The 20809-nt window shown below is 45.1% G+C and overlaps 1 protein-coding gene across 8 annotated transcripts in view; it reads left to right on the forward strand.

Annotated features, from left to right (window-relative positions):
* Window positions 1–738: 738 nt before the first annotated feature.
* The window catches only part of LOC144688054 (transcription factor COE3-like), a 573849-nt gene continuing 553778 nt past the window's right edge, over window positions 739–20809 (forward strand). For all 8 annotated transcript variants that reach the window (XM_078554698.1, XM_078554702.1, XM_078554699.1 and 5 more), the window contains exons 1-4: window positions 739–1397; window positions 2886–3042; window positions 3760–3823; window positions 5655–5710. In XM_078554698.1, the coding sequence (XP_078410824.1) occupies window positions 1264–1397; window positions 2886–3042; window positions 3760–3823; window positions 5655–5710 (411 nt within the window). In that variant the 5' untranslated portion in view covers window positions 739–1263. The remainder of the gene's footprint in view (window positions 1398–2885; window positions 3043–3759; window positions 3824–5654; window positions 5711–20809) is intronic.

Below are 20809 nucleotides of genomic sequence, written 5' to 3' on the forward strand. Positions count from 1 at the left end.
AGCTGAGCGTGTGTGACGAGGGTTGCAGGCATATTATGAAGCTTTGGCATTACCTTTTTTTTCCCCAAAAAAAATCTTATTTCTAAAAGATTAACAATTGCTTGAACTCAATGTGGCGTGGTTGTTGTGGAGGGGGGGTTGCTGTACTAAATAGCGTGTCATTAACGCCCCTGGTGACAGTGGCTGGGGACGTTGCTGTTATCCTGCCCTGCCTGAATGGGATCCAGTTGGTCGTGAAGGAGTTAAAAGGACATTTTACCTGGGAATTCACTTCTTATTTGGAACTCGGGGAGATGACGAGAGTGATGACCGATGGCAACATCGCAAACCCGCCCCAACCTCCAGCCAATCCTGGTGGAAGCCAGCCCGAGTGATTTAAATAAAGATGTCCTAATTTGGTGTGCATTGATCCCACCTCCTGAGTGTCAATCAGAGGCAGCAGAGTCTCTCTCTCTCTCTCTCTCTCCCTCCCTCTCCCCGGGGTGGGTGGGAGGGAGGGAGAGTTGGCAAGTGGCGAGCCCGGGAGAAGGTACATTCCTTTGGGATAGCAGAGACACAAAGACTCGGGGAGGAGGGAGGGGAGGGGAGGGGGGCGGAGGGACTCAGAGAGAGAGAGAGAGAGAGAAGGAGAGAGAGGGGATAGGAGGCAATTGCAGATCCAGGCTAGTCTCCCCCAGGGGAGGGAGGGGAGGGGGGGGGGAAGGCAAGCAAAAAGAGAAACCCCTCCTCAGACTCTGGCTCGTACATGGATAACTCACTATTCGCAGCGCTGCTTTCACCAGGAACTGACGATTCTTTTTTTTCACATTCTACCTCTCTCTCTCTCTGTCTCTCTCTCTCTGTCTCTCTCAATCCACAAATATTACATTCTGCTGGTCCAACCGCTTTCAACTTTATCCAGCTGAATCTGAAGATCTCTCTTAAGAGGAGAAAGCCAACATGTTAATTTCTCAGTGAAAGCAATTCTCAAGTGCCAGCAAGTCTCCTCCGATCAGTGGAGTGAAGACAGATCAATTGACTGGTCGGGGAATCTGTGTGCCCAGCGGACAGGGAGCGAAATCGTGCGAAGCTTCTCACTGCAATTGATACGCCAGACAGACAGACAGACACACACACACAACACACACACACACAACACAAACAAGAAAAACATCTCCCCAGAATTAACTATTGTGTCTCCCTTTGGAAGCACAAAGTGGGATCCAAGACAGCAAACAAACAAACAAGACAGACAGACAGACAAACAACGAAAAGGCTGCATTGATGTTTGCTCTCCAGGAAACCATTCCGAGAGGTGGGATAACCATGAAAGAAGAGCCCTTGGTTGCTGGGATGAATCCTGTCCGATCCTGGATGCAGTCGGGCGGGATATTGGACGCAAACACAGCGGCTCAGAGGTTAGTGCGGTTCCCCGCATAGTTCCTTTGCTTGGGAGGTGGGAGGGTGTGCTTTTGGCTTGAATTGTTCTTGTTGCCCCCCCATGTCCCAGTGACCGAGTGCCACCCCCCGCCTCCCCCTTCTCCCCACCACCCCCTTCAATTCTTGTCCCCAGCCCGCTGACCGGGAGCTCCGAACTCTCTGGGCGCCGCTGCTACTTTGCACGGCGTGTGCTTTGCCTGTTTTCTCATAGGGATCTACTAGTCCGGTGAAAATTAAATGTTCAGTCCTAGACTTCACCGTTATTTTTCCGCGCGTTGGCTTTTTTTTCCGCTATTTACTCTCCGGTTCAACCCTCTCTCCGTTTATCTCTTTTTCACGCCTTTTCTCTTTCCGTCCTTCTCTATTTCTCCCTCTTTTTTCGGCTGTTGTTGCTTCTATGTTTCCGTATTTTCCTTTCCTCTTTTTCCTCTCTCTGTATTCCCCCCTGTTCCTTTGCCCCCTCTAATTGCACTAGTTTTGTCTTCTTCCTTTCCCTCCGTTTCTTTCTCTCTCTCTCTCTTCCCTCTTTGCCCCTTTCCCCTATTTCCTATTTTCTCTCACCAACCACCCCCCACCCCCCAACCTTCTCCCGCTTTCCTCCCCATATCTTGGTAAGACACTTTTGAACAGATCTCGGCCACCTCTCTCAGACCGTTTCTGAAACTTTCTCTCTCTCTCTTTCTCTGTTCCCCTCGGTCACTCTCATACTGGATGAAAAATCAGCATTGAACAATCATATATATATTTTAAAAAAACCCTTAATCCTGAATCCTGTGAATTCCATCTTCCTTCCTACTTATTCTTCCCGTTTCATTCTTTGGCACGGGACGATGTGTAACCCCTAACAATAAAAAGTTTCAAGAGAAAAAAAAAACAAGTTTCCTAAATTATTCCCTTTAGTTTTCCCCTTCCTCAATCCCTGCTTTCGCTCACCCCCTCCTCCCTCCCTCCCTCCCTTTTGTATTTCAGTCCGGTTTGTAGCAGAATGGCACTTTAACTTGCAAAATGACACACGCGAAGTTTTTAATTGTTTTCCATTCCCTTCAGCCTTTTATCTTCTCAAACTTTTCTTCCCCCCCTCCCCAAAAAAAAAGCAACTTTCCAAGTCCCGTTGCTGTGTAAATGAATCGGGGCAATCTGCGGTCCGCAACTCCCATCCCCACCCGGTAACAAGACAAGGTGCTGATAATCTCATTGAACATTGAACACCTCATCTTACAAACTCTTTTTATTTCCCCAATTTCTCGCCGCAAAGTGAAGTTAAGGTTGCTTCCACCGCCCTCCCTCTCTCCCCCTCACCAAACACACACACACACAACCGATGCAAGTCCCCCTTCCTCTCCTGTTGCTTTTAGTTGTCTTGAGAGGCGCCGTTTCCATCCCCACCCCACCCCTCCTCAATGTCTTGTCCCATTTAACCGGAGCTTTGTACTGTGGTTTCTTTTCCCTTTTTTTTTCACCCGCAGTGGGGTCGGTTTAGCCCGGTCACACTTTGAGAAACAGCCACCCTCCAACCTCCGCAAGTCCAACTTCTTCCACTTTGTTCTGGCTCTCTACGACCGGCAGGGTCAACCTGTGGAGATCGAGAGGACGGCGTTCGTGGACTTTGTGGAAAAGGACAAAGTAAGTTTCGCCTCTTTTCACATTTTCATCCATCCTTTCCTTTCAACCCTTCCTTAATTCGCGACCCCCTCTCCACCGCCTCCCTTGTTCCTTTTGACCAGGTGTCTTTATCCTTCCAGAGTTAGTTTTTGGCGTCAGTTTTTTCTTCTCCAGTTGGTTTATTTCCCTACCCCAGAGTTGAAGTTGCTGAAACTCTTTCCAGTTCATGATCATGATCCCTTATGTTGTTTCTCCTCCCTTCCCTCAAACGTACTCATTTTAAATTTCCTCTGGAATTATTTTTAATATTTTTAAAAACATTTTCCCCCCCCCTAATGTTGCTATCCAACTATCCCTCCTCAGTCTCTGCGCGTTTTCTTATTAAACCTGCTCCTATTGACTCCAGTTCCCCGGCGCCCCACGACCTTGGAGGCTGAGGAGACACGGGTACTGTGGGCACCAATTACTCCCCCCATCAGCGTCCGTCCGTCTCTTATGTATCTGTAATATATATATATATATATTTATACAAAACAGAAAATGCTGGAAGTACTCAGCAGCATCTCTCCAACATGCCCGCGAAATCCGTGCGAAATTCAACCAGCCTGGTCTCCCACCTTCCTTCATCTTCTTGTCAACAAAACTCGGATGAAATGCAAAGTTGCATTTCTGCGGCTTGCATTCGATCTTAAATGGTGCTTTTTTTTTTAAACATACTGTGTCGTCGCTTCTCCGCAGGAACAGAATGGGGAGAAAACAAACAACGGGGTTCACTACAAGTTACAGCTCCTGTACAGCAACGGTAAGGCTGCAACAAGCGGCATCGGGAAGCGAGCAGGCAAAATAAAATAAAATAAAATAAATAAACTGCTAAAACAAAGCTGTGCTTTGCCCTCTTTTAAGACCAGGTTTTTATTTTCATTGCATGGGGTTATTGCCCCGTCCAGAGGCCAGAATCTGAGTTGCACACCTTACTTACAATTAAACCTAGAGTGTGGCTTGGATAAAACGATTCCAATACAATTCTCAGATGACAATAGCGTTTTTTCAAATGTGTAAAAAAAAAATACACTGACAGGCGTGGAAAAGGGGGAAACAAAAAGAATGATTTTTGTCAAAACTCTTAAAAATAAATATAAACACCGGCGATCAGAGATAGCAGCTCCGAATTAGGACACAGCAGTGTTGATGTTGACATTTTCTGAACGGAATTGTTAGTTCTCCGATGTTCGCAGTAAACAATTCTGCGGGAAAACATTCACATCACCTGCAGCCTAAAGGCGCGATTTGTAGACGGAGAAAATGAGCATGGAATCCGAAAACTTCTGCACAAAACTTTATATTAAGTCAATAATTTTTTTTTTTTACAAAGTCATCTGTCTAACTATGGATTTTCTGACGCTTAGGGACATAATTTAATAAACGTGTGAAGAGGTTTTTTTTTAAAGTAATTATTCATACATCTGGTTTAAATCTCACTTCTGATTTTTAAGGAGGAATCGTTTACATAATACCCTGAGCTCCTGTTTAGTTTTACATTGATGTAAGATAAAACTTTAATCGCGTTTTGACATTGTCATTTTCTTCATTGACGTAAAAGCTGAGGATATTTCCAAAGAGCTGCTAACGTGTAAGAATTGTGAAGTGCTAAATATATTTATGCCGTCGCTTGTGTGTGTGTGTGAGAGAGAGAGAGATTTGCTTTGCCTTTAACTGGCCGGCACTGAATTAACTTTCATCTTTAATATGTCCCATATATTCACACACACACACACACACATACAATGATCAATCCGGATCTGTTGCCGGGTTCTGCTGAATTAACGAGTGAGTGAGTTATATTTCATTACAAAACAAAAAACCGCAGGTTCCTTCGCAGTTCGCAAGACAGTGACAACACTGAACTATTTACAATATCACTCCTTTCCAGCTTGCTCTGTTAAAAGTGGAGTGGGGAGGCTTGTTTGGCCCGGGCTCAGGTTCGACTCGCCCTGCCTGAGTCCCTTGGCCAGGAAGATTTTAAGTACAAACGGCGATCGGGGGACGAGGAGAACCGAAAATCCATCTAGGGTATAACAGTTTCTTTTTCGGGAGAGGTTAAAAAGGAAATGGGAACGTGAAACTGCACGGGTGAAGGACAACGTGAGCGGTATTAGGATAGGGATGGAAAGGGGGAACTAGTGAAAGACTGGCACAGGAGAAAGACTTAGAGGGAAGACTAAAGTTAAAGGAATTGGGAAAGGTACGACAAGAGATGGAGAGAGGGCAGGGGGATTAAATGTCATGTTACCATCTGCCAATCTGAAATAAAAAAAAAGATGCTGGAAATGCCCAGCACAACTGGCAGCATCTGTAAACAACAGACAGTTTAATGTTTGACCTCTTGAGACAGTTCAAGTTTCAGCTCCAAACAATGAACGGTCTGAGTTGTTTTTTTGGGATGGGTGATTCTGTGCTGAGAAAAATGTCCTACAAAGCTCTTTCTCTTAAAAACACTAAAATGACACTTTTTCTTTTACATGAAATGAACAGCACTGTCATGTTCTAGGCAGGGATGGGCCTGATTTTTAAAAAAAAATGGCAGGAGGAAGATTTCGTTGAATTTATTCCATCTTTTTCACCCTCTCACACAGGAATTCGAACAGAACAGGATTTATTTGTACGGCTAATAGACTCAATGACCAAACAGGTAGGGGTTTTCTACTGTCAAATGTATAGTAACAAATCTATCTGATTAGTCAGTCAAGGTTTACTGTTGCCTTCCCAATCTGAGCACCTTTTCAAAAGCAATTGTGCCTCTCAATCTGATAAATCCATCCGACTGAAACCAAACCTGTTAATTCTCAAAATCCACTGCTTTGACATTTTTTTTTTAAAAAAAGGAGGCATTTTTTTGCAGTAATCTGTTTTCAAATGAAATTTTGTTTTAAAAACGAGCTTCGGGTAACATAATCACTGTGCTAACGATGTGGTGGGACTGTCTCGATTTGTTATTAATAGCAACAGGGTGAGACATCGAAGTATTGAATTGTTGTGTGTTGTGTTTTCCTTTGTTGCTAATCAATAACTGCAAGATGTGTTCTTCCGTGTCGCCACTGAAATTAATTTGGACTTTGGCAGGATTCTCCTGCCTCTGTGCCTCCTTGCCAGAATGACCACCTCCTCTTCCACATCAACCCCCACCACCAACCCCACCACCCCCCACCCCCCCTCCCCCACCCCCCACCCCCCCCACCCCCTCCGCCCCCCCGGGTGTAACGAATGCTCATACACAGCTTTGCCGCAATGCTGCAGTGAGGTGCTAAATTGCTAGTTACGCATTCTGCGGTCGCGTGAGACGCAAATTAAAGCCTTGGAAAGGACCGTATCGGCTGCAGTTTGGGAAATGTTCGCACAACGTTTTGGTCTGGTTGTTCGATTTCTGTTTGAGTAATTTATTATCGAGGCAGCTAAATGCAAGCGAACTGAGATTTATTTGCCTTTGTTTCTTTGTACCTCAGAGATATGCAAAAAAAAAATGACATTAACATTAGCACTTTAAGTATCATTTCAATTATTTCCTTTAAAGGCAGCTTTAAAATTGTGCATTTCAAATTCAGCCAACAATGAATGGGAAGCATAATACTACATTACTCAGCATACCATCTCTAACATTCCAGAACCATACTACTCAAATATTAAACCCTCAATAAGGATATATTGAGGTATAAAGCACTCGCTGATTTACCTGACATTTTCCCTTTTGTTTGAGGGATGTTGTTTTGTGAGGAAGGATACTTATGAGACACCCAGTGGCTGCGCCAAACACTCCCAGGGCAGGTACAGCACGGGGTTAGATACAGAGTAAATCTCCCTCTACACTGTCCCCATCAAACACTCCCAGGGCAGGAACAGCATGGGGTTAGATACAGAGTAAAGCTCCCTCTACACTGCCCTCATCAAACACTCCCAGGGCAGGCGCAGTATGGGTTAGATAAAGAGTGCTACACTGCTCCATTCAACATTCTCAGGGCAGGTACAGCATAGTTTAGATACAGAGTAAAGCTTTCTCTAGACTGTACCATTGAACATTCCCAGAGGAGATACGGGGGAAGTTAAATGCATCTGCAGTGCCTGAACAATGTGCTGCCACTCGGGCATCAGAGTGTCTATTTCCCAGGCCAGTAATCTCTCTGAATCAGTTTAGAAAGTTAATGACAATTGCGGATAATTGTGTGCTGCCGTCTCATACCGACTGGGAACTCATTTTGTAACCACCATGCAGAGTCTTTTAAATCAGTTAAGGCTGAATTTGCGTTCAGCCATTGAGGTGGAAGTCCAATACTGAGTAGGACACATCACCCTGAACTGAATTTCAGGGTGGGACAGTTAGGCCATTCCTTGAAAAACATGTGAACACCCAAGAGCAGCTGGCCCACCGAGACTGCCTCTCAAGCCATGATGGCCCAAAGCACTTCCCCGATCCTCACCTATTCTCCTAGGAGAGGTGGGGGAACCCAGGAGAAACACAGGGCTAGCAAGGAAAAATTTCTTTGGAAAATTCATTTGACTCGCTCAAGCTGCCCGAATCCAGTCCAGAAAATCAAATGGAGCAAGGGAATTACGGCACAGAAGGAGATCATTTGACCCATCGTGCCTGTGCCAGCTTTTGAAGGAGCTGCCAAATGAATTCCACTCCCCTGTTCTTAGCCCATAGCTGTACAAATTCCCCCTCGTCAAGGTTTTATCCAAATCTCTTTTGAATATTACAATGGAATCTGCTTCCAACAGCCTATCAGGCACAGCGTTTCTGGTCACAACAACCCGCTACATGAAAAAAGTCACATCTGGTTCTTTTGCAATCACCTTAAATATGTTACCAGCACTTCTGTCATGGGACTTACTTTCTCCTTACTTTATCTAAGCCAAGAGTGTGGCCTGTAAAGCTACTTTCCTTCTTCAAACCCAGAAATGGGATTTAAACACCCCTTACTGAACGTATAAATGACTTTTATTGAAATAAATGAACACAGTATAGATTTATCTAATGGAGGTATTGATGAGACAGTTAAAAGTGTTCATAGGGTAAACAGAGAGAAACTATTTGCTCTGGTGGTGCAGTCCATAACCTTAATATTGGAGCCAGTCCGTTTAGAGATGTGGTCAAGAAGCACTTCTTCACACAAGGGGTCGTGGAAATTTGGGTATTTCCCCCCAAAACAGCTGCTGGGGGGGTGGGGGGTCAATCAAAAGTTACAAAACTGAGGTTGCTAGATTTTTGTTAGGCAAATGTATTAAGGGTTTTAGATTTAAGGCAGTTGGATGGAATTTGAGATACAGATCAGGCATGATCTAATTTGCATGGCGGGACAGACTTGAGGGGCTGAGTGGATTACTTTTGTTACTATGTTATAATCGAAGGAGGCAGATGTTCAAGTTGTTAAAAAAAAACTTGAATTGTCTTAAAGTGTAGGACAGACATGAACATTGGGAGCACCTATTGGCCGGAATTTTCCAACCCCTCACGTCGATGGGATCTTCCGGTCCTGCCAATGTGAACAGAGATTTCAGTGGCTCACCGGACCCACTGTCGGGGGAGGGGGTGACTGGAAGATTCCGGACATTGACTCTGTCCTAACACTTGAGGATCATGAACTTGGGATAAAAAGGAACAGCTCAGCCCATCCCAAATGCTTGTGATCTTTCCTAGCATCAAGATAGCAAAAAGAAAAAACACACCACTGTCTAAAATGATCACCTTTCTTCCCCTCTCAAGTCTTTACTGTTGCTAGGTCGAGCAAATTGCAGAATTAATTCTTAAATAGGCTGCAACGAAGGGTTTACAGATTTGTTTATTATTGGTAATTGCCTTTGGAATTCTCATCCAGAGTAAAAATACTTGCTTTAACTTGTAATGTGTTAATTAGGAGGAGATTGTATTGTGTTCGAAGCACAGGCAGTTGAATAGATCGAAGACTCATCCTTTGAGAAGAATGTCCAGATCTTGCATTTTTCATCTGTCTCAGGAGAACATAAGAGATTCTAGCAGTGGCACTATCGTAGGATCATAGGATGATCCAGAACAAAGTAGGCTATTTGGCCTATCCTTTCTGTGCTGGCTCTTTTGTAGAGCTACCTCCATTCGATTCCATTCAATTCCATTCCATGTGTATGCTGCTCAAAGGCAGGTCTTTGGCTCATTGTCTGCTGATGCTTCAACCAGAGCCATTTTCTCGGGCAGTTTTGTCAGTGGTGGCTTGCCATTGCCTTCCACTTCTATCTCTAGCCCTATCATTTCCTTCCTCTTCAAATGTTTGTGGGTGTACCTACACTACACAGACCGCAGCAGTTCAAGAAGGCAGCTCACCACTGCCTTCTCAAGGGCAATTAGGGATGGGCGATAAAAATGCCACCAGCCTTTCAGGCTGTACACTGCAAATCGCTATAACTTTCTTTGTAAAGAAGTATTTCCTCATGTATTTGCCTCTAGTTCATTTACCAATCACCTTAAATCTGTATCCTCTGATTACCAAACCTTCTGCACGGGAAACAGTTTCTCCTTATTTATCCTATCCAAGCCATTCATGATTTTGAAAACCTCTATCACATCTCCTCTGCTATAAGGAGAACAACACCAGTTGCCCCAATCTTTCCATATGGTTGAAGTCCTTCATCCTTGGTGCAATTCTAGTAAATCTCCTCTGCGCACTCTCCAAGGCCTGGACATCTTTCCTATATCTTCATCTACTAATCTGGGCCATATCTCTCAGTCTCTTTCTACTTCCGCTCAGATCCATGCTCATCATTCCTACAACTCCTGCAATGTTTGAACTTCTGCAATGAGAATGCTGCCCATTCCGAGCACCGAGAAAGCTCTTCTGAAAGTTACGAATGATATCTACTGTGACTGCTGTGATAAACTGTCCCTTGTCCTCCTCACCTCATCTGCTGCTGTAGCCCTCATGTCTTCATTACCCCTGGACCTGACTGCCCTCTCCTGCTCTCCCGGCCGCCCTCCCATTTTCTGCCCTACATAAACTTGTGCTCATCCAAAACTCTGCTGCCCATATCTTAACTTGCACCAAGCCTTGTTCACCCATCATCGGTGTGCTTACTGACCTGTTCTGACTCCTGGTCAGACAACAACACAATTTTAAAATGGCCATCCTTGTCATCTGTCCTTATGTGGCTAAGTTTCAAAAACATTTTCATTGATAACACCCTAGACAAGCACTTTTCGATGCTTTGCTACATTAAAGATGTTATATGAACGTTGTTCTTGTTGACTTGTCTGCAGCTCTTGACACAATTGACCATACCATTTTCCTCCACCACTTCTTCTCTATTGTCCAGCTGGGTGGTACTGCCCTTGCCTGGTTCCATTCTTATCTATCCAGTCATTACTAGGGCGTACTTGCAATAGCTTCTCTTCCTTCTCCTGCACCGTTAGCTCTGGTGTTCCCCCAAGGATCAATCCTTGGCCCTGTCCTATTCATCACCTAAATGCTGCCCCTTGGTGGCATCATCTGAAAACACAGCATTGGTTCCCATATGGGAGCATAAGACTTAGGAGCAGGAGTAGGCCTTTCGACCCTTCAAGACTGCTTCACCATTCAATAAGATTATGACTGATCTGGTTGTGGTCTCAGCTTTGCTTTCCTGTCTGCCTCCACGCTGCACTCTCCCCCACCACCCATCCTCAGCTCCACCCCCCTCCCTCACCTCCACCCCCCCACCATAACCCTTCATTCTTGTGTGCAACAAAAACCTATCCAACTCAGTGTTGAATAAAATTAAAGATCCAGTCTCCACTACCTTCTGGGGTCAGGCTCTGATGACCCTCTGAGAGAGAAAAATCTTCTCCTCTCTACCTTAAAAGGGAGTCCTCTTATTCTTGAACTATGTCCCCGAGTTCTAGTTTCCCCCACAAGTGGAAACACTTACCCAGTAGCGACCCTATCCAGTCCCCTCAAGATCTTATGTTTCAATAAGATCACCTATCATTCTTCTAAAGTCCGATGGGTATGGGCCTAACCTGTTCAACCTTTCTTCATAAGATAAGCCCTTCCTCGCAGGAATGAGTCAAGTGAACCTTCTCCGAACTGATCTACCAGCTCTACCTCACCACTACTCCTCTCAACCCCTCAGTAGGATTAGTATGATTAATTATTTCGATTGTTCCTGTATAACCTATCAGCATTGTGGGTGTACCTACACCAGATGGACTGCAGCAGATCAAGAAGGTGGCTGATCACCATCTTCTCAAGGGCAATTAGCGATAGGCAACAAATGCTGGCCTGACCAGTGGCACTCACATCTCATGAAAGAATTTAAAAAACAGATAACTACAGAAATTGGTATTAAGGTTACCAAGCATTGCATTTGACTGAAGAACAATAAACTACAGATCTAAATACCATTCACAACCATGGAATATGATTCAGAGTGTAGGATTGTCTGTTGTCCTGGGAGAAGAATGTTGGCCAAAGACATACTTCCTTGTCTTCATCCTATGCCTCTCCTGATGATAGCACAGTTCATTTTGGTTTTGAGACTTATGCCTCTGTGCTGCCTGTTCTATCATTTTTGTGTTGCCTTGCCCAAGGTCATAACCTTTCATTCCCATGCTATGTCTGTTTTTCCGTTGCTTTTTTTTAGCAGCAGACAACAGTCTGTTCCTTATGGCTAACCTGTAGACTGGGTTTTTCCAGTCGCCAAAGAAACTAATGCTCACAACTTTTAAATGAGCTTGAAAATCCTGTACCTTATATCTTCGCCATCTCTGGTTTTGTTCAGACTCCTTGCCTGAATCCTGTATTGGATGAGCAGCAATTTCCATCAATTGGGATGAAATCCCCCTGCCACAAACTCCACTCCCAAGCCAATAGGCTCTATCACTGGCAGAGGCATGATGGGCTGAAGGACCTCCTTCTGTGCTGTATAATTCTGTGATCAGATCACAATCCCACCTTCCATGTTTTTGAAATCTTGCTGCGTAAAAATTGTCTCTTCTCATAGTCAGAGTGACTGAATTTCCAAAGTACTTAATTGACTCGACCAATCAGAGTCAGCACCCTTTTCTCATGTGGTATAAATTCTTGCTCCCTTTGAAATTTGGCATTCTTGTGTCTGTCCTGATGAGTGCAAGATGAGAAGCTTTGACAATATGTCTCCTTTTCAGCAATACTCAAGTATTTAATTGGCTGTAGAACACTTTGGGATGTCCTGAGGAGGTAAAAGGTGTTATATAAATGCAAGTTCTTTTTTTCCCTCACTTTATTGCACAATTCTTTTTCCAGAGAGATATTTAGATACTATTTTTACTCCATTGTAGTGGATTTGTGGGCTAAACTCCTAGCAACACACTTGAAATTTGTTGTAATTAACTCACTAGGTAAATGAGTATAGCTTTGGAACTGAGTGCATATCTGGGAGTATGATGAGTGGGAGAGTTTAAAGTGTTAATCTTGACCTTGAAAAAAATCAAGTTTAGTCTGCAATCAGGAGAAATGGAAAATACTGTGTAAGTAGCCTAAGTTTCTTCCTTTCTTCCAGCCTTAGACAGAGTAAACACACTCTGCTGAGAAAGCTGAGTAGTTAATTAGCTAACTGGTTGAATCTGGTTTCTCTAGCTCTTGTTCAGTTTACTATAAATTCAGGGTTCTTTCATGTAGCTAAGGCATATGAGTGCAGCTTTGGAACTGAGTGTATACCTGGGAGTTTGGTGAATGAGGGAGTTCAGTGAGGAGGGGAAGGAGGTGTTCCTTTCCTTTTGCTTTTTCTACCTTTTTCACCCTGTGGCAATTGGTTCTTACTCTACTCTGTTTGGTGAGTATCTGCTAAGTGATTAAAGTCTATTTCAGTCTTAAGGTTTAAAATAGTATACAAACTATAGCACATTAAGGATGGCAGTGCAGGTGATGTGTCATGGCTGCAGTGTATGTGAGCTCCTGGAGGCCAGTGTGATCCAGGGCAAACATATCTGCAGTATGTGTTTGCATCTTGAGGAGCTTCAGCTCAGGGTCATTGAGCTGGAGGCTGAGCTGCAGACACTGCGACACATCAGCGAGGGGGACCGGTTACCTGGATGCTTTGTACCAGGAGGCAATCACGCACTTAGAATAGGGTCTTCTGATTTGGTCAGCGGCAAAGGGTGTGACTGAGAGTGAGGCAGGTGAGGGAGTGTGAGCCTTTGCAATTGTCCAATAGTTTGCGGTTCTGTCAGCTTGTATGGATGAGAGTGGGGGCTGCAGGGTGGATGAACAAACTGACCATAGCACTGTGGCACAGGGAGTCATTGAAGTAGGCGGGGGGGGAGCAAAAAGGAATGTAGTGGTAGTAGAGGACAGTACAGTGACGCGGATCGATACTGTTCTCTGCAGCAAAGAGCAAGAGTCCAGACGGCTGTGTTGCCTGCCCGATGTCAGGGGTCAGGACATCTGCTCAGGGCTGGAGAGGAACTGGCAATGGGAGAGGGAGGACCCAGTTGTTGTGGTCCCTAATGACATAGGCAGGATGAGGAGCTAGGCCATAGTAGCTGATGGCTCAGCAATGCTGGGGTAAAGGAAATAGGTGATGTTCAAGGGACCAGAATTGGAGGAGTACAGAGATTTTGGGAGGGTTGTAGGGCTGGATGCGGTTACAGAGATCAGGAGGAGGCAAGGCCAAGGAGAAATTTGAATATGGGATGACAATTTTAAAATTAGAGCATTGCTTCACCAGGACTGGACTCAGCTGTTAGTTTCTCCTTCTCTTTGGAGCAAAGGCAATATTCATGGGCCTCTCAGTGATATTGGAAATTCAGAAGTAAAGGCTTTCCATAGACTCATTAAAAACAAACTGTCGCCACAAGCGCGAGCAGGTTTCCTTCTATCTTCACACATGCACTTCGTACTTCCTGTCAGATCGGAGCCATCCACGCATGTGCTGTCTATTGTTTTAATAAGCGAGGTGCTCCCCTCTGGATTTAGACTGGGCAGTAGCTGCCTGTCTTACACATGGTCCAGGAATGTGTTACGTTCACTGTTCTCAGTTCTATGGGGTGGTACATTCACCCATTGTGCAATGAGCTGTAGTGAGCGAGGGTGCGGGGCAGAAAAGGCAACCTGGTTTCTCGCTCCTGTTGTAAACCTGAGATTCCCATAGAAATAAGTTGTCCTCTCGCTATCTCTCTCTTAGTTCCAGCAGCATTGTAGGGCTGTTTGAACAGGAATGCGGCCCAGAGATGCGTGGAACACATTTCTATTCCTCAGAACGTTCCAAAGTATTTTACAGCCAATGAAGTGTAGTCACTGTTATAATGTGGGAAACGCGGCAGCCAATTTGTACACAGCAAACTCCCACAGATAACGATGAGATAATGAGCAGATAAATGGCTCTTGGTGATATTAAGGACAAGTATTGACCAGGTTACTGGGAGAACTCTCGAATGCATCTTTGAAATAGTGCCATGGGATTTTTCAAGTCCATCTGAGAAGGCAGACAGGACCTCAGTTTATCTTCTGATCTGAAAGATGGAGCCTCAGACAGTGCAGCATTCCCACAGTACCACACTGGGAGTGTTGGCCTAGATTTTTGATGCTGTAGCCTCTGGAGTGGGACTTGAACTCTTAGCCTTCATGAGGCAAGGTTGCCACCCACTGTGCTGCAGCTGAATCCTAACAGTCGGAATTACTTGAATGTGATGACAGCAGACATGTTGGGCAACCCTCCATCTCCTTGTTAGCCACCAAGTCACTCACCATCCTGACTTGGAAATATATCACCGTTCCTTCACTGTCGCTGGGTCAAAATCCTGGAATCCCCTCCCTAACAGCGCTGTGGGTGTACCTACACCACACGGACTGCAGCGGTTCAAGAAGGCAGCTCACCACTACCTTCTCAGGGGCAATTAGGAATGGGCAATAAATGCTGGCCTAGCCAGCGACACCCAAAATCTTGGGAATGAATAAGTAAAAATAAAAACAAAAGTAGTTTACATTTAGAGGTATCACGCAGTATCTGGCCACCATTTGAAAAATACCTTTCATTACTGAACCATCCCAAAGGAAATGCACAATGAGATTTACTTCTGGCTCCACACCTCACTTTCCCAACCCCCGGCCCCAGCTCAAGAAGCTTTTTCCAAACAATCGTTTTACAGACACAAATGGCCTCACTTAAAAGGAAAGCAGACAAATCAGACTAAGAATGCTTGGCAGGGTTCATGGCTGGGCCAATAAGTGGCAAGTGAAGGTCAGTGGAGACCATGTAAGGTGTTGCCTATATTGGGCATAAAAATCAGAGGTTTCCAACCTTGAGGGGGTGGGATGGATCCCATCAAATGCAAAGTTTAAAGAGAGCTGACAGAATGATATTTGACTTGGCACTCAGTAGGTCAAAGCAGTGTGAGGCGGTGAGGACAAAGTGCGCAGATTGCTGCTTTGTGTTTCTGAATTCTAACTCACTCCAAACCCCATTCACCCATCACCCCCATGCTCGCTAACCCATAATGGTTGAGCAGTGCCTTTGATTTTAAAATGCTCATCCATGTTTTCAAATCCCTCATTGGCCTTTCCCTCCTGATTTTTGTAACCTGGACCAGCTCTACAGGCCTCTGACCTCTCTGTCTTCCTCTAATTTTGGCCTCTTGCACATTCCCAGTTTTTATCGCCACCATTGGTGGCTTTGCTTTCAGCTGCCTGGCCCCTGGAATTCCATCCCTAAACCTTTCTACTTCTCTCTCTGCCCTTAACACTCTCCTTAAAACCTACCTCTTTGACGAATAAAACCTACCTCTTTGGCTAAGCTGTTGACCACCTGTCCTATGATATCCTTGTATGCATGGTGCAAATTTCTATCTATTAACAAACCTGTAAACCGGCCTGGAACCTTTATTATGTTAAGGGTGCTATATCAATGCAAGCTAAACTTGTATAAAACACTGGTTTGGCCTCAACTGTTGTATTGTGTCCAGTTCTGGGTGTCACACTTTAGGAAGGATGTGAAGGAGTTAGAGAGAGTGCAGCAAAGATTGACGAGAATGGTTCCAGTGTTGGGGAGCTTCAGTTACATAGGTAGATGGGAGAAGTTGGGACAGTTCGCCTGGGAGAAGAGAAGGTTGAGAGGAGATTTGATAGAGGTATTCAAAATTATGAAGGGTCTGGATAGTGTAGATAGGGAGTTACTGTTCCCATTGGTGGAAGGTTCGAGAACAAGGGGGCACAGATTTAAGGTAGTTGGCAAAAGAAGCAATAGCGACACGGGGAAAAACTTTTCATGCAGCGAATGTTTAAGATCTGGAATGCACTACCTGGGAGTGTGATGCAGGCAGGTTCAATCAAAGGCATTCAACAGGAAATTGGATTATTACCTGAGAAGGTAGAATGTGCAGGGCTACGGGGAGAAGGCGGCAATAGGCGAATTGCTGCTTTGGAGATCCAGCACAGATATGACGGGCCAAATGGTCTCCTTCTGTGCTATGATAATTCTGTGATTCTGCGATGTTGATGTAGTTGAATCAGTTGCATTTACAGCACTAGGAAGTGAGACTCCACTGCACGCTGTTCTGGTTGATGCAAAACAAAGGCGGACAGGGAACCGTGTAGGGGACTGTGAGGAGGCTGATCCACAGGGTTAGAAGGGATGAGCTGGGAGGAATTATTACATAAACTCTAGCATGCAGCTTCCAGTTACATATAAAACGGGTTTACTTTCAATGCTCTTTCAAAGGGCCAGCACAGGCATGATGGCCTGAATAGCCTCCTTCTTTGCGTAAGTATGTTTCCTTGATAGTCCAGGGGAGTCGGATAAGAGAACACATGTTCAGGACTGTGCTGAACCGATTTAGGACAGATTCTCCTGTACAGAGAGTGACCAAGGAACCAATTGGGCTCTCAGATAGTTTGGCTGAGGCCGGGACACTAGACTCTTATAAGACGGGTAGTGAAGGGTCGATGGTACTCAGGAAGGATGAGCAGATGGGCTGAGGGGCTTTTCTTTATAGACAATGAAAGTACAGTACAAGAGGAGGCCATTCGACCTATCACACCTGTGCCAGTGCTATCTCTTCAACTGGAGGTTCCTACTCCAATCCTGCAGTAGACTGCATTACTGGTCAGTGCTGGATGAGACTGTCAGCTGGGGCACAATGCTGTGGTGCCACAGTTGGCCCTCAGTGCCCCTGTGTTAGGAGATAGGAAGAAGAAAATAAAAACAGCCAGGCAGGCCTTCCCCTTGCAATTGTCGCCCAATGATCCCTTGCTGGAAAGTATGCACTTGCCAATTTCAGGTGAACAGGACAGGACGTGATGCCTCCCTTGGTCAAATAGCCTATTGAACAATGAAGGATGGCCACCCAGGATGAGGTGGGGTGGCGGGGTGTGGAAATCCTGGTGCCAGGAAGGGTTGGGTGGAAGGCAGGGATACGGGCGGGGTGGTGGAATCACTAAGAGTAGACTTGAGGGCGGGTAGAAAGATTCAGGTGAAGGATTGTTGTGGTGATGTATTTCTCTTGGCCTTTGTATCTGTCTACACGCAGTATCTGTGCAAGATAGAGATGCACAGAGAGCAGATACCAACGACCTTTCCCTGACAGTTTATTATGTAGATAGATACTGTCTGTTGCCACTGCACACAATGTTATATTCTAGCAATGAAGAAACCATTTTTCTTCATAAACTGGGTGTCATTGCCTGTGTTCGGCCCTAATAGATTCAATCCAGTGCTAAAGAATACATTATAAACTTGTGGATTTGTGTATTTGCGGTATTATATATTCATTGCTCATGATGTGTCCCTTCACTTTTTCTTACTATCTGTTTACTGCTTCACCCATTTTTTCTGTCCTTCTCTCCTCCTCCCTTTCCACACATCCAGGATCGATGCACAAGCCTGCTTGCTTATTATGGTTTGCATCGCTCTATTGCGCCACATGATGATTCCTTTCCTTTTTAATTTTTTCGTCTATTCTTTTATGGGATGTGGGCGTCATTGGCAAGGCCTTTATTCGTTGCTGATCCCTAATTGCCCTTGAACTGAATGGCTGGCTAGGCCCTTTCAGAGGGCAGTTAAGAGTCAACCCCATTGCTGTGGGTCTGGAGTCACATGTAGGCCTGACCAGGTAAGGACGGCAGATTTCCTTCCCTCAAGGACATTAGTGAGCCAGATGGGTTTTTACCACAATTGATGGCTTCATGGTCACCATTACTGAGACTAGAGCCTGAAGTTGTCGCACTCGCGATCGGCGGGGCCCGGGAGCGGACGGGAGATGGGCTCCTGACTGCGATCGACCCCCGACCTGCGATTTTTCACTCCGGCCAATTATCGGCCAGCCAACGTGAAACACGCGCTGCTGGTGGGGGGCGGGGGAGAAGGCGGGCGCCGACATCACCGCGGGTGCTGGTGAGCGCTTGCTTCCGCCGAGCCTCCTGACAGCCGCCTCAGGGAGCCGCAGACCTCCAAGTAATAAAAGAAAGCACAAAAACGCTGCAACAAATGTCCCCACAACACAACCGAGCACCTGAAAGCGTACCTCATAAAAATAAAACAGTCCTCTGATTTCTCTTTTTATTTTATTTCCCCGTGGAGATTTCACCCCGTCCTGGGTCGAGGTTTGAGCAAAAACTTAAAGATTGGCCTGTCCGCCAATCGTAAAATTGGGACAGGCCACGAAAAATCACATTCGATTGCCTTCCTAATTATTGGCGGGCACACTTCCAACTTGATGGGCTGAATGGCCTAATTTCTGCTCCTATGTCTTATGGTCTAACTGTCATATGTGCCAATCTGAAGATCGCTTGCAGGCAGGATGCTTGCCCAATGCCATCTCATGCTGGTTCATGGTCAGGTGCACACCTGCCTGGTGTAAAGTCCTGCCATAGATTTTGATTGCAGATTTTATTAGTTGAACTTAAATTCCACCAGCTGCTATGGTGGGATTTGAACCTGTGTTCCTAGAGCATTAGCCCAGACCACTAGATTCATGGGCTAGGGACATTACCACTGCACCACCATCTCCCTACTTTCCCCTTTGCCTCCTTTTTCCACACTGAGAGATTATAGTGAGGGAAAGCGTCAGGTGGGGAGGGAACAGCTGGAGGGAAAGAAAGCAGGCAGGGCCACACACCAATTACAACTTGTATTTATGTAGTGCCTTTCAGAGAATCATAGAATGGCAGAGCACCAAGGAGGCCATTTGGCCCAATGTGCCCTTGTTGGCTCTTTGGAAAGCTATTCAGTTAATCCCAATACCCTGTTCTTTCCCCATGGTCCTGTCATTTCTATTCCCCTTCAAGTAGTTACCTAATTCTCTTTTGAGTGTTTCTACTGCTCTTTCAAGCTTAACATAGTAATACGTCTCCAAGCACCCCACAGGAATGATTATCAATTAAAACTTGAGCCCCCATAAGGAGATATTGGGGCAATTAAGTGACCAAAAGCTTAGTCAAGGAGGTAGGTTTTAAGGAACACCTTAAAAGAGGAGGAAACGGTTGTGAGATGGAGGGATACAGGGAGGGAATACCTGCAGAGTTTAGGGCCTTGGCAGCTGAAGGCACAGTTGCCAGTGGTGGAGCAATTAAAATAGGGAATGTGGAAGTGGCCACAATTGATGGAGTGCAGAGGTTTAGGAGTGTTTTAAGGCTAGAGGAGGTACAGATAGGGATGGGCAAGGTCACGGAGGGATTCAATGACTGACATAGCGAGAGAGAGAGAGAGTGCACAGAAAGGCATATGCCAGTTCAACATGAAAAAACATAAACCGAAAATAATTTTTACAGGATGCAGGAGATCTGTGGGTTCACATACACAAATATTTGAAGGTTGAGGGCAAGTTGATAAAGCTGTTAAAACAGAATATGGGATATTTGCTTTTATAAATAGAGGCGGAGAGTACAAAAGCCAAGAAGTTGTGCTAAACCTTTATTAGGGTTAGGCCTCAACTGGGGTATTTTGTCCAACTCCTGGCACTACCCTTTAGGGAGGATGTCAAGGATTGGAGAAGGTGCAGAGTAAATTTACTAGAATGGTACTGGGGGTGAGGGACTTCAGTTATGTAGAGAGCCTCGGGAAGATGAGATTGTTCTCCAGAGAAGATTAAGAGAGTTTTAAAGAGAGATGTTCAATATTATGAAGGAGAAACTGTTTCCACTTCCAGGCAGATTGATAACCAGATAATTGACAAATGAGGAAGGGCGGGGGGGGATGAGGAGATTTTTTTTATCATGCAGTGAGTTGTTACGATCTGGGATGCACTGTCTGAAAATATGGTGGAAGCAGATGCAATAGTAACTTTGAAAAGGGAGTTGAATTTTTGCTTAGAAAGGAAAATAAAAATGCAGGGCTATGGAACAAGAACAGGGAAACGGACTTGGAGCATTACTTCCAATGTTCTTTCAAAGAGCCATCACAGGCATGATAGACTGAATGGCCTCCTGCTGTGCTGGACAATTCTGTGAATTACATGGAGACATCTACATATAGGCAGAAAACTGATGTACTGCATATAGAAAAGAGTAGTTTAATGGCAGTAATTTTGAACTTGGTAAATATGTAACGTTTTGTCTCATGATCCACAGAATGGAAATGACTTGTGATGCAATTACCTCATCCCTATAATATTCCTATGTTGCTATTTTAAAGGAAACATTATCCATGTAGAGTAACTTGGTCTCATGTCTTTTAGGGAAGGATACTTGCTGTCCTTCTCAGCCTGGGCTGTATGTGACTCCACAGTGTACCATTTACTAGATGCGTTGCAGCAACCCGCCAATTCTCCTTTAATAGCACCTGCCAAATCTAACATCTAGAAGGACAAGGGCTGCAGACGCAC

Source organism: Cetorhinus maximus, chromosome 1 (assembly GCF_964194155.1).
Source record: "Cetorhinus maximus chromosome 1, sCetMax3.hap1.1, whole genome shotgun sequence".
Taxonomy (NCBI): Eukaryota; Metazoa; Chordata; class Chondrichthyes; order Lamniformes; family Cetorhinidae; genus Cetorhinus; species Cetorhinus maximus.